Genomic DNA, 13,944 nt, shown 5'->3' with positions numbered 1-13,944 from the left:
TGTATGTCCTATCTTCTTCAGTCACCTCTCTCATTTGTCAGCACTATTACTCATTCATGTTGTCTGTTGTCAGGTACAACAGAACAGCTTTCCATGGCAGCCACCTATACCATGCAGTAATAGCCTTCCTGCAACGTGTACCACTGGCCAGAGTAAAGTAGCAGCTTGGTTACAGGACTCTGAAGAAATGGACAGATGTGCAGAAGGTCAGTGATCTCTGATAACAAGCCATTAAGAAATCAATGAATGTTGGGGAGTAGTGGTTTTTTTTGTTTGTTTACTTATTTTACACATGAGGAAACGGATTCCCAGACAGGTCAAGTGACTTGCCCAAGGTCATGTGGGCAATAACTGACAAAAGCCAGGATTTGAATCTAGGCCTTCTTCCTGACTCCAAATTCAGTGTTCTTTTGACTATTTAGTGCTCTTTCTTCCCTCATATCAACAAACATTCCATGCTAATAGAAGAAACAGTCCTTGTTTTCAGGGTACTGGTCTCTGAGTTGTTCACTCCTCCTCTCTGAACATAATCCCCTTGTTAAACTTTTTGACTTTCTCACACATTCTCACCTTTTGTCCTGTGACCTCCATTCATTCAAGCCCAGTCTATCCACTCCCTTCTGGAAACACTTGAACCCAAAAGTAGGATGAGCTCCATGATTAGCCCCCTCAGATTTGTCCTCACTGACACCTTAGACTCTCTAACATCATTCAGCTTTCCCCCCATTTTACCAGTCCAAGATATCAAATGACTCTCCCATCTGCTTTCCCTCTTTTGTACCTGGTATATAGGGTGTTGCTGTAGGAAGTCACAGAACTAATGCTATTTCACACGTTATAAATCTATACACTAATTTCAACCAGGCCCTCAGTGTATATCAGTGATCCTTTTGTTCATCTCTTGTTTATTTTCTGGCATAGTCTAACTTCTATTTCAAACTTTCCCCACTCTAATTTTTTCAAGTCCCTAATCCTACTTTCTTCACAGAGTAGATAAGTTCACCTCTTCCTTTCCTAAGAAAATTGAGACAACTGAACGTGAGCTCACTTGCCTCTGTTTTGTTTGTTTGTTTGTTTTGGTTGGGCAGTGAGAGTTAAGTGACTTGCCCAAGGTCACTCAGCTAGTAAGTGTTAAGTGGCTGTGGTCAGATTTGAACTCAGGTCCTTCTGAATCCAAGGCTGATACTTTATCTACTACGCCACCTAGCAGCCCAACTTGCCTAGGTTCTTGATGTTAGATTAGCTGTTTCTGGATAAAGTATCAGCCCTGGAATCAGGAGGACCTGAGTTCAAATTTGGCCTCAGACACTTGACACTTATTAGCTGTGTGACCCTGGGCAAGTCACTTAACCCTCATCACCCTGGGGGGAAAAAAAAACAAAACAAAAAAGAATAGCTGTTTCTACATTCATTCTCTCCAGTATCAGAGAAGGGCTTTATTTCTAAATTGACCTTTGTACTTTTTTGAGTCATGCCCTAAGTTAAGTATCATACCATGCCCTTTATTTCTAGCTGAATGACTTAAACTAAAGACTGTTCATTAATGAATTGAGATCAACTTGGAGGGAAGTCTCTTATGTCATTGTAGGTTTCTGACATGTGCCCCTGAATCTATACATATCAAAGGGGAAAAGGGGTATACTTATCAAATTTGTGGCTGGTATGAAACAGAGAAATTGCTAATATGTTAGTATGACATGGTGAGTTGAAGGATTTGAAGATTATTCTAAATAAAGTGATCACATCACAACAAACATTTGAAAAGCAATTGTGTCAAAGAAAGATATAGTGAGTGCCTGGTCACTGGATTTGTTCAAGCAGAGCTTAGAGATATTAGAGAAGAAATCCATCCATTGGGCATGGAGTTGCTTCTAACTTTAGTAGTCTCTCCGTTTTGGGATGTCTTCAACTTCTCCCTTTCATTGGCTCCTTCTGCAAGAAATTTCTTGTTCTCTATAATTCAATGGTAAAAATAAAAAAAGAGTGTAAATCTTTGTCAAAGTAACTAAACCTGGACCATCTCTGAAGCTATTTTGAATATATCCGTATTTCCCAGGTTAATAGTACTATACATTTAAATACTGCTTTGTACTTTTCAGACTATTTTCACCTTTTTTATCTAATTTTCTCTTCCCAACAACACTGGCCAGATTGGGCCAAGTATCATGCCCATTTTACAAATGAGGAACTACAGTTCAGAGAAGTTACTGGCCTCAAAATAACAATTTGTGGCAGAGAAAGGACTAGATCATTCATTTCTTTTGTGCTAAAATCCTGTATACTTTTCCCTACAACAGAAGTTCTAATATGAATCTTTCCCCCTTCACCCTCTGAAAGTATGAACACATTGTGTCTAGAGAATAATCTCTAAATTGAATCCCAAGTCTTTATGGCATATCTCCCTAATATCTAGCACTGTGCTGGACATTTTAGGTATCAAACAATAAGCAGTCATCTGATAAACTCAATATTATTAAGTAGTAATACCCCCATCTTACTGATAGGGAAACTGAGGCTCAGAAGTTAAGTGCTCATGAGCACACGGCTAGTAAATGTTGGAGCCTAGTCTCAAACCCTGGCCTTTAAGCTCTGTTTGATAAGGTCCTAGTCCACAAGGACTTGACTTCATGGTCTTGTTATCTTTAAAAGATAAGAAAGAATTTGGAGAAGAATGATAGCACCTTAGTTGGGATATTAGGGTTTCTGGTTTAAACTTTCATTTGACCAATAAGGAGAATGAGGCCTTAGAGAGATTAGGAGACTCACCTAATATCACTCAGATACAGTTTCTTTTTCTTTCTTTCTTTCTTTTTTTTTTAAAGTGAGGCAATTGGAGTTAAGTGACTTACCCAAGGTCACACAGCTAGTCAGTGTCAAGTCTTTGAACTCAGGTCCTCCTGATTCCAGGGCAGGTGCTCTATCTACTGTGCCACCTAGCTGCCTCCTACAGTTTCTGATAACAAAAATTCTCACAAGTGTAATGCATCTTTTTTGTCAGGAGATTCCTGATGGAAATAGAATGCAAAACCCTTTTCAGCTTTTGAATTCTCTCTCATTAAGCATCTAGGGCTTTCCCACAGATGCTGCAAGCTAAACCAGACCCAATTTAGAAATCTAGATATAGGTTTTTTAAAATTATGTATTACTACAAATTTTTTTCTTTCTAGATTAGTCTGAAAATGGTATTCAGTAGATAATATAAATTAGTTTTTCAATGTTTAAATAGTGTGTGCATGTATAATTTAGGCAAACTAGCCAGGAAAAACCAAAATAGTTCTGCATGTTAACAGGGCTTCCCATAGACATGTTCTCTGGTTGACTATTAATAATTTGCATGCAGAAAAGTAATTACTATTAAATTTCAGTAGCCTGAAGGCATGTTCTAAATGTTTAATAATGGAATAAGTCAGTGCTGATTTCTTTGTTCTAGAGTGTATTTAATTGTGAACAAATTTTATGAGAGAATCTTTAAGTTCCATTTTGTTGTCCTTATCAATGTCCAAAGAGACATTTTCCCCCTTACCTCATGTCATTTGATTTTTTTTGTTCCTACACTAACACACTGGAAGTCACCTTTGTGTCTTAAATGTTCATTCCAATAATGGGGTTTCCAGCACTTTGGCAGTCTCTTTAACTTATTATGCCTTCATTCTTACAGTTCACTGTAGTGGAAAGATACTGTAAACTAGAGAAAAAAAGCAGTTTATTTGAGTGCAGATTTCAGCTTTGCTGGGTACTTACTGTTTTCTTCCTATCAGAGGAACAGCTTTAAAGGCAGACCTCCAGTAAACTCTTGGGAAACTTTTATCTGTTAGATTCGCATACTTAGCACAGTTCCTGGACACAGATGACCTGTTGATGATTAGAAAAGAGCTTGACTTGTCATGGCCTTGAGATGTCATAAAATTAATGTTTAAAAAACTCTTCTTGAAATGAAAAAAAAATACAATGACTACAAAACTAAGTTAATTGTTAAGCTACCTATTTAAAAATGAGATATAAAAAAATCTCACTGAGTTAAAAAAATCAGTAAGGTTTATGTCAGTTTGGTTTTGAATGCAGTTTTTTAAATCACTGTATCATAGATATAAAGCTGAATTGTAGAAGCCATTGAGTCTAGTCCCCTCATTTTACTAGCTGAATAAAATAAACTCATAGGGCTGGAATAAACTACTCAGGCTCATACAAGTAATAAGTTACAGAGCTGAGGTTTGAACCTAAGTACTCTCAAACAAAATCCAAATCAATGAAAGCATAACTAATTTCACTATTTAAAAACCTCTAGTTACCTGGATCTTTCTTCTGGAACAACTTCCTTTCACTTAGTCAGTACAACCTTGATCATTTAAGATTAAAATTAATTCTGAAAGGAGGTAAAGATGATTGATACAAATCCTTCCATGAGATTGCTCCTTTAAATGGGGTTATCATTAGTAATCACAGGATAGTCAATCCTGTATTGCTTTGCATAATGTCCTTGAAGTATGTATGTGTGTATGCTCACGCACATACACACCCCACCTTTATTTTTTTAAACAAGCCCCAAGTTCAAATCTGAATTCAAACACTTATTAACTGTGTGACCCTGAGCAAGTCACTTAATCTCTGTCACAGTTCCTCAACTGTGAAATGGAGATAATTATAGTACCTACCTCACAGAGTTGTTGTGAGGATCAAATGAGATATTCGCAAAGCATTTAGCACCATGCCTGGTACGTAGTAGGCACTTATCTTTTTTTTTTTTGAGGCAGTTGGGGTTAAGTGACTTGCCCAGGGTCACACAGATAGTAAGTGTCAAGTGTCTGAGGTTAGATTTGAACTCAGGTCCTCCTGAATCCAAGGCTTTATCCACTGCGCCACCTAACTGCCCCTGTAGGCACTTATCTTGTTTGGCAGCTAGCTGGCAACATAGATAATGTAAGGAAGACCTCGGTTCAAATCTGGCCTTGGAAACTTACTACCTTGACCCTGGCCAAGTCACTTTACCTTTATATGCCTCCATTTCTTTCCTCAACTATAAAATAGAGATATTCATAGCACCTACTTCTAATGGTGGTTGTATTTTTTAAATCACTTAGCACAGTGCCTGCCAAATAGTCGGTGCTTAATAAATGCTTATTTCCTTCCTTCCTTCCTTCCTTCCTTTCTTCCTTGACCAAAACTTGGGCAGAATAAAGTTAAGTCTTTGCATTTTAGTCCTTCCTTTTATGAAGCTGCCCTTCATTTCACCCACATGCTAGTCCGCTCTCACTTTTTGTGAACTATTGACATTTGGTCAGCTTACAAAGTTCTTATTGAACATCAAATGTGTGAAAAGCACCGTAGAGGGATCCAGTAACCACAACAGCACCAGCAGCAGCAGTGATAGTGGTAGAAGAAGACTTACTGGAAGACAAAACATCATGGATTACTCAACTTGATTTATTTTACCAAAACCATGAAGAGTATTTTCCACCATAAAGAGTATTTTCTCATTCATTAAAGTAGGTACACATGCCACAAAAACAATCAAAATCGAATGTTGTGAAGTTTAAATAATCACATTTGTCCCTTAAGAAGAGACAGGAGAAGACAACTCCCCCTGCTTCTTTGTAGAAGTGGAGTAGCATGGGTGTGGAATGCTGCATATAGCAAGAGACTTTTTTTTAAAAAATATGTTGATTATTTTTGAGGAACTGTTTTTTCCCCCTCCTTTATGTCTTTAATATGAGGGATAGCTCCCTGAGTGGAGGAGGAGGAAGAGACATAATAGAAAAACAAGACATCAATAAAAATTTATTTTAAAAAGCAATAACATGCTCAAGTTGTTTTCTAAGGCTTTAATGGTACTCAATCCTGATGACCTCATCTAATCCAGGCTTCATTTTAATTGTGGAATGGTTTGCAATGATAGATTTTTCTATCATTCTTATAGCTTGTTAGACAAACTACCAGTTCATGTTTCTGCATCACTTGAATTTGCTTTCATATGCTGCTGTTTAGCATGCACATCCTCTCACCTCCCCAGTGCTAATACATCTTGATTTCTGGTTTGTATTAGATCTTGCACACTGCCAATCAAACCTTGTGGAACTTAGCAAACTCCTTCAAAATTTGGAAATACTTCAAAGAACTCAGTCAGCACCAAACTTCACTGATATGCAGGTAAATGCATCATAGATGTTTCTTATGGTACTTCAATGATCTTTTCAAGAATAGGTAATTGAGTATATGAAAACAACTATAAAATGGAGTAAGTTGTCATGTGGAATCTTTAAATCCCTCTAGATTTTAATATGATTTAATGATAATTAGACTGTGAATCTAGATGTTGAAATAGTCTATTGCTGACTGAAATGATCTAGAAGAAAGCAATATCTGTGTTGTTATGTTAACAGTGATTGATATGGGAATAATTTGCAAAGTCTCAGAGGTAACTATATTTTTATGCAAAAAGAGGATTATCTTTCTATAATAGATACTGTGTCCAGTTTGACTAGCAACAAATATTTGCCGTTACTTTTTTGGCTCTATGATTTCTGCCCACTGGGCACCAAAGTTGGTATTCTCTCCTTGTTGTTTTGTGTATAAGTATCTAACACAATGATTCTTTACTAACTTACTGTGCTCTCTTTGTCTATCTATACCTGTGTCATCTGTGTGAACTTAATAGCACTTTGTTGCTTTTAACTATTTGTGTAATGTAGGCTAACTGTGTAGATATTTCAAAGAAAGACAAGCGGGTCACAAGACGATGGAGAACAAAAAGCGTCAGCAAAGATGCAAAAATACAACTTCAGGTACTGAATTCATGTTATTTTTTTCCTTCCTTGTTAATTATATCAATTTAACATGTCAGCCAGTGTTCACAGCCAGGCAAGGTAGCCTGTTATTTTATATCCAATGCATAGGACATCCAGTCATAGCAGAGAGTACCTCAAAACAAATGTTAATTTTTTATTTATTTATTTTTTTTGGTTGGGGCAATGGGGGTTAAGTGACTTGCCCAGGGTCACACAGCTAGTGTCAAGTGTCAGGTTGGATATGAACTCAGGTACTCCTGAATCCAGGGCTGGTGCTTTATCCACTGCGCCACGTAGCTGCCCCCACAAATATTAATTTTTTAAAAGAATCTCACATATGGTAGTTTTTAAGCCTCTTTTAAAGGATATAATCTGAAGTAGAGATCTAAACTTTTTGAAATTTTTGGATCTCTTTAATGTGGCTTGTTCTTTGATTTTTTTTCCCTTCAACACCCACCTCCATTTTTGTTCTTGTTTTTGTTTTTGTTTTTATCTGGTCAAGGCCACAGCCTTCCATCCAGTCACTCGAGTCATCGACCATTCTATTATACATGACTCCTTCCTTATTCCCCCTCATGCCTTAGAACCAAAGTATGTTTTGTTCTGGGTTTTTTTTTATATGTGGTCATCTTGGTAATTCTATATAAATCTCCAATGTTATTATCATAGTATAATAAAGGAAAATTAATGTTGACATACCTACTGGGAATTCATGTTGAGCACAAAACATACTGAATTTTTCTCTGTAGAGTAGTTTTCCCTTGACTTTCTGAAGTAATGGAATATCATTCTGTAATAAACACATTTTCCAATTATGTTTGAAGCAATTCTTTTATTTTTTGTTATATATTCCAAAAAGCTTTTTTGAATTTAGTTACCTTTAACATCAGTAATCTGATCATATAAGCTTGTTTTAGACTTTTATTTATCAAAAGTGATGACTTTTGTTTAATCTATAATTAGTATGGACTTTCCTCCCATCATAGCCTTTTTTTTTTTTTTTTGACAAGACAGTAAGGGTTAAGTGACTTGCCCAGTGTCACATAGCTAGTGTCAAGTGTCTAAGGCCAAATTTGAACTCAGGTCCTCCTAAATCCAGGGCTTTATCCACTGTGCCACCTAACTGCCCCCTCATTATAGCCTTTTAGACCTTCAGAAGCTTGGTAACCAGAAAATAAATTGAACTTTAGACATTTATTCGTAAGTTATTATGAATCATAATAAAATTAGAACCAAAGCAATAGTTTTTAATTTAATTTTTTTAGTAAGAGGCTCTTAAATAATTGTTGCCTACTCATTATTAAATAGAGAAGGTGCTTACAGATATTTAAAATAAAAAAGAGCCTTTGTCATAAGGGACCCCTTCAGAGTCATTACTCATCAAATAACATGCCGTGTATCAGCACATTAATTGTTCAGCACTACTCTGTAAGAATGATTGGGTTTGTAGTTTAGATTTTTCTTTTTTATTATTAATATTAAAAAATCAAAAAGTATTCCCTTTAAAAATTGGTGTTTGTCTCCCAAATAACAAAATCATCCTTCTCTAATGTTTTCTTCCAATTCTGATTTTCTAACTAACATTCTTTTGCTTGCTTACTAATCTGATTTATAGAAAACAAACTAAAAGAGCCACATTTTCTTCCATCAAAAAAGTCTGTTTCCCTTTGTTGTATAATTTTTGTGTGATTTTCCTTTTATTCATAAAATTCATACCATAAAACCAAAAATTTTCCAAATAATTTCATGAGAAAATTATGTAAGATGAATTCTGGCAATCGGACTTACTCTAAGCTTTTGAAGCATTTTGTGATTCAAAAAAAAAACAATACAAATAAAAATAATCATGGATGGACCTACTACTTGGCTGAGAAAGTTGGCTGCATTTTGTGAATCAACATTAAACAAACAAAAGAAGCAAATGCCATATATATATATATATATATATATATATATATATATATATATATATATATATATATATATATATATACCCAAAACTGGTCTTTCCAAGCTGCCTTATTTACAGATCATTTGTTGAATGGAGCTGATTTTCACTTGACAGTCCTGTATAATCAGTCTGGTTTCTGTGCAAGGAGGGTTATTGATATTCTTTTTGTAGTCTGTGTGTTTTGTTAAGAAAAGTGAATACAGGTGCTTAGTTTTATCCTTCTATTAGGTATATCTCACTCTTACTCATGGACTGTGTTTCAAATGAAGAAGAGAAATGAAATTATGTGGATTTGTTTAGGGTTATAAATGTACAAAAGGAACAATTTTAAAGATAGGACATTTTCTTCATTCACACCCAGCCATTTTAATAGGTGGCAAAGGAATTAGGGCTGGAGAAACGGTGAAAGAATCCACATCAATAACTGAAGAGGGTTTGGGAGTCAGGGGTGTGGGGGTGGAAAGGATTGGGAAAAAATGATGTAGGTTTAAATGGAAGAGCTTTATTTTACTTTTCAGGTAGAATCAAAAAGGGAGATTTAGGCAGCATTCAGCCAATTATCTGTCATTCTTCTCTGAATGGTAAAATCCAGTTTATCTTAAGGGAAAAATACTGCTGAATTAGGTACTTTGCACAGTGCCACGATATTTTCATTGATATCTACAGACCAACAAGTCTCCTTTACAGTCCTCACAATCCATTCTTACTTCTTGGCCATATAAGTTTGTACTGATTGTGGAAGGGGTGGGGTGGGGAATGGGAAGAGAAAGATGGAATTAGGGAAATGAAGTGACAAAGTCAAGCCATCATTTTTTGTTTTGTTAGATATGGATTTCCAGATTTGAGTTTTAGGTTTGCTAGAAAGGCATACATTTATTTTTCTCTCCTCTGCTTCACCTATTTTTATGCAGGTTTTTTAAGGTTTATATTAAATCATACATTGTTGTAAAAATCATTAAAGGATTGAGAAATCTGTCTCTATCACCTTTTGCCTGTCTTATCCTTAACATTCTGGCCTTTATCTTCCAAGGTCACATTGATGGTTGTTATTTCATAAATCCATTAACTTCTGTAGTTCCCATCACAGCCTCCATCTCCTACTACTGTTCGTTATTTTTTTTGAGGGTCATCTGGATATTCAGGTTCTTTATTTATAATGGACTACATTTAGCACAGCTGTGACAGGAGCCATTTTGAGTGCATTAATGAAGCATGACACTGTGTTTCAAATTAATAGGCCTGGGCCAATGTGGGCTTGAATGTAATGTGTGCATGGATGATTTAGGTGATTGTGCTCTCCTCTGAATGAGTCAAATTATGCTAATTACCTCGATGCAGGGGGCTTCTCTGGTTAAGTTATATATGTGAATATACATATTTCTTCAAAAAGCCATTTGGAGTCTGGCCCCCTGTGCTTCTGAGCTTGCATGAGTCAGTGGAATAGCAGAATTTGTCCTAGGAAGTCCTGTGGGAGTGAGCCTTTTGGAGAATTGCTTCCTGTCTCCTGCAGTCGACTTCTTGTTTTAATGAAACCTCAAGGCTGTCATATGATTGTCATTTGTGGATGTTTTAAGTAGTTCACAGAAATATGGACCTGGAAGAATGCTCCAGGGTGAGATATAGAGTTGATAATGTTTGACACTTTAGCAGCATGAATTGGATGCTAGACACCTAGATGTGCTAGGTAACTGAGAAAGGGTTGCTGTCATGATGGAAGCAGGCCATGGGCAGTAGAAGGTGAATGATTGGATATGAGTGATTCACTTGTAGCTTCTCTGTGTCTTTTGGTGCTTAAATTACACTTTCAGAATTAAGTCAGAATAAGTTCTTTGCTCCTTTTTGATGCCTTAAGTATGAGGGAATTGTAGATTTTAAAGTTTATATTAAGAATAAATTATTTTTGTGTGTATGTAATCACATATACATGTTTGTGTATATATACATATATGTAACCGCATATACATATGTGTATACATATATGTACTTAAGCAGAAATCTTTTGAGAAAGGGAAAGAAAAGGGAACACTTAAAAGGGAGAATTTAGGTTAAAATTAAGTTTGGTTCAAATTAGACTAAAATTCTTTATATATGACTTTTTCTCTATAGTCTCTTGTGTATTCTACAATCACAGTAGATAGCATAAAATAAATTAAGCTGATTTTTTTTTTTAAACCCAGAGAAGACAATCTGTCAGGTGACTCCAAGAAGTGAGGTTATTTCAATTGAGAACAAGATTAGATCTCATATCTGGGAAGGGCCATAAGTAATTAGAGGGTCAATTTCTGGCCAGATATAAAGGGGAAAAGAGATGGTCAATCACCCCACAAGTGAACTCTTTTAGGGTTCTCTACATGATGAAGTTCAAGCATGAATTATTGATATGGAGGAGAGTTCATGATCTGGCTCCATATGCTGAAAAATCTCTGGATGAATCAGTTTTTCCCTTAGTTAATGATGTAGACATTTTCTGCATCTTATTAGGGCACCTAAGGATTTTATTATGTTACATGATCTGTCCTATGCATCCTAAAAATACTACTACCACTACTACAGAAAAATCTCATAAGCTACTGGATATTTTTAGGCTTTGAGGAAAAGAACCAGAATCTTTCTTGAACTAGTCCTTTTATTTCCCCATTCCCAACTTTCTAAGTTTCTTTAGGCTCCTAGGAGACCATTCATGATAGACTGTAATCAGTTGCTGAGGCTTTCTAAGGTTATGTGATTTAAAAATCAACTCCATTGAAACTTCACGTACTTCATAGCATCCTTACTTTGTAACTTCATATAACATCACATTAAGGAATGAAAATTAACACTCAAATTTATTTTTAATTTTTTTGTTTAATCTCAAAGTTTATGCATCAATTCCTAATGTTTCAAATCTTAGGGCAGGGGAAGGGGTATATTCAGTAAATAAACTTGAGATGTTTAGGCACCTTGCAGTGAGAATAAAGAAGCAAGTTATCCTCACCAGCACGGATGCTGTCAAGCTCTTCTTAAAGTTAAGGGTTGGTGAAAGTAAAATTCAGTTAAAGACTCTCCCTCTCCCTTGTCTGATCATCTTTCATCCTCCCATATCCCATTATCTCCTTTCCCATTCCTTGTTATCTCCTCCCTTCTCTTCTTCCATTCACTGTCAGGAAGGGCCACCTCCGAAGGGCCAATTCAGCACCACACGGCGCCGGCAGAGGCTAGCAGCAGCAGTGGCTACAACAGTGAGTGGATTTAAAACTCAAGGGATAGTTTTATAAGGATGGGAAATTGTACGAACAAAGTGTAAAACTGTGATACTCTGAAGTTGCCCTTTCCACCTTTATGTGATAAGTCAGTCTTAACTCATTCTTTTTTTGTCAGCATAATTATGGCATGACCTTCCTCTGTCCTCTTGTATGCCAGTAGTCACACATGTATGTGCATGTATGTTATGGAGAATGCTATTATCCCACCTCCAGATATAGAGGGGGAGGTAAACAGACTTGAATGTCAGCCCTTCTCCAGTGGCATTTCCTCAAATTACATTATTGTTCTCTATGTCATTGTTTTTAAAAGCTTTTTTATTTGAACTCTATTTTCCTAAGTAAAACCATCTTACCATGGCTAGGATCTTTCTAGTTGGTTTTTGTTTGTTTTAATTATGGTACGACTATTTGAAACATCTGTGAACAGGATAGAGGAAAAGAGAAGATGAATTTAGATGGGAACTCTAAAGTGGATGAAAGAATTATCATTATGATTTTGAAACGGAAGGTGTTTTAAAATGAGCTAACTGAGTTCAAGAGAAGTTATAGGATATGATGCAAATAGAAGCTTGAAAGTTGAAGGGCCTGTGTTCAAAGTTAGGGCCTCCTTGTCCAAATCTGGTGCTTTTTCTTCTGCGTCTTCTGCCTTTGAGTATCTTCAGAAAAAAACAATATCTTCAATTTCTTTTAGTAAGTAAGGGAGAAACCCATTTTATGTGAAAGAAATTGAGACATCACATCATGAGATAAAATATAAAAAGGATAAACAGAAAAAATAAAAGGCATTTTCTAGGTAGTTTAAAAAAAAAGATTTTTATTAAAAGGAAATATGTTAAAATAAGGCCCAGAGAAGTCCAAAGACAAAAAGTTGTAAATATATTGAAGGAGAGAAGCTTGCTAAACTGAAATTTCAAATAGGATGTGGAGTTTTTAGGACAATGAACTAAGATGCAAGTTCTTAAGCTGTGTGGGAGTAGATTGTGAGGATAAATGGAATAGTTTAACTAATGCAAAAGCTGTTTAAGGCCTGAAATATAAAGCAGAATATTTCTTTAACAGAGGAAGCAGAAATCTTCCAGTTTCCCAGTTTATAGAGTACTAAATTTGTGAACTGAATTTATAACTATTATACTCAGGAACATATTCTAGAAGTTAATTCCCTTATTTGTGGTTTTCGATCATCATAACACAATGAGTTGCCAAGGCAGTTGCTAGTCCCATGAAAAGGTTTATGTATGAAAAACCTTCGGCTTTAATTAAAAAAAAAAAGTTCCAGATGTTATTAGAAAGGTGATTAATTAGTTAAACTACTGATTAGTGGGCTTTTATATTATATCTGGATTTTTAGTTGAGTTGGCTGAAACTTGCATTACATTATTAAATCAAACAATTACTTGGACATTGTAAGAGGACAGACAACATTTTCTCACCATCTGTTTGATTAACGCTTGAATAAATAAGTTAAAATGAATAAGTTTGAAATTAATATATATCTTTTATTTTAATGAAATGATAGTCATTTCAAGTACTGTCAACAAGATGATCCCTCTAAACTGGGTTTACCTTGAAAGGAATTATATACACACATATATAATTATGTTCCACAGAAATACTGTATTTTCCCCTAAGTCAGACCACCACATTTTAGGAATGCCATTTATAAATTGGAGGCTATCCGAAGGAAAACAACCAGAGTGGCAAGGGACCTCAAATCTGTGCCGCATCAGGATCACTTACAGGAAGTCAACATGTTTAGCCTGGAGAAAAAAGGGCTCAGGAGAGACCTGATAGCTATCTTCCAGTACTTAAAAACTTTTCCTGCATAAGAAGGATTGTCTTGTTCTGTCTGGCCCAAGAAGACAGAACTAGGAGAAAGGGCGGAGTTTGGAACAAGGTATATTTGAACTTCATGTCAAGAAGAGGCTTCATAATTAGAGCCATCCAAGATGTAATGAACTGCCTGTCTCCT

The 13,944-nt window shown here is 35.8% G+C and overlaps 1 protein-coding gene across 8 annotated transcripts in view; it reads left to right on the top strand.

The window, feature by feature from the left end:
* The window catches only part of OSBPL6 (oxysterol binding protein like 6), a 273,481-nt gene that overhangs the window by 199,087 nt on the left and 60,450 nt on the right, over positions 1-13,944 (top strand). For 4 of the 8 annotated variants that reach the window (XM_043992203.1, XM_043992201.1, XM_043992198.1 and 1 more), the window contains 4 exons: positions 74-206; positions 6,041-6,144; positions 6,687-6,779; positions 11,877-11,951. In XM_043992203.1, the coding sequence (XP_043848138.1) occupies positions 74-206; positions 6,041-6,144; positions 6,687-6,779; positions 11,877-11,951 (405 nt within the window). The remainder of the gene's footprint in view (positions 1-73; positions 207-6,040; positions 6,145-6,686; positions 6,780-11,876; positions 11,952-13,944) is intronic. The other 4 variants (XM_043992204.1, XM_043992202.1, XM_043992206.1 and 1 more) reach the window with 2 other exon arrangements.

The sequence above is a fragment of the Dromiciops gliroides genome, chromosome 3, assembly GCF_019393635.1.
Source record: "Dromiciops gliroides isolate mDroGli1 chromosome 3, mDroGli1.pri, whole genome shotgun sequence".
Taxonomy (NCBI): domain Eukaryota; kingdom Metazoa; phylum Chordata; class Mammalia; order Microbiotheria; family Microbiotheriidae; genus Dromiciops; species Dromiciops gliroides.
The sequence above is the reverse complement of the archived record's forward strand: the minus strand, read 5'-3'. Positions and strand labels throughout refer to the sequence as shown.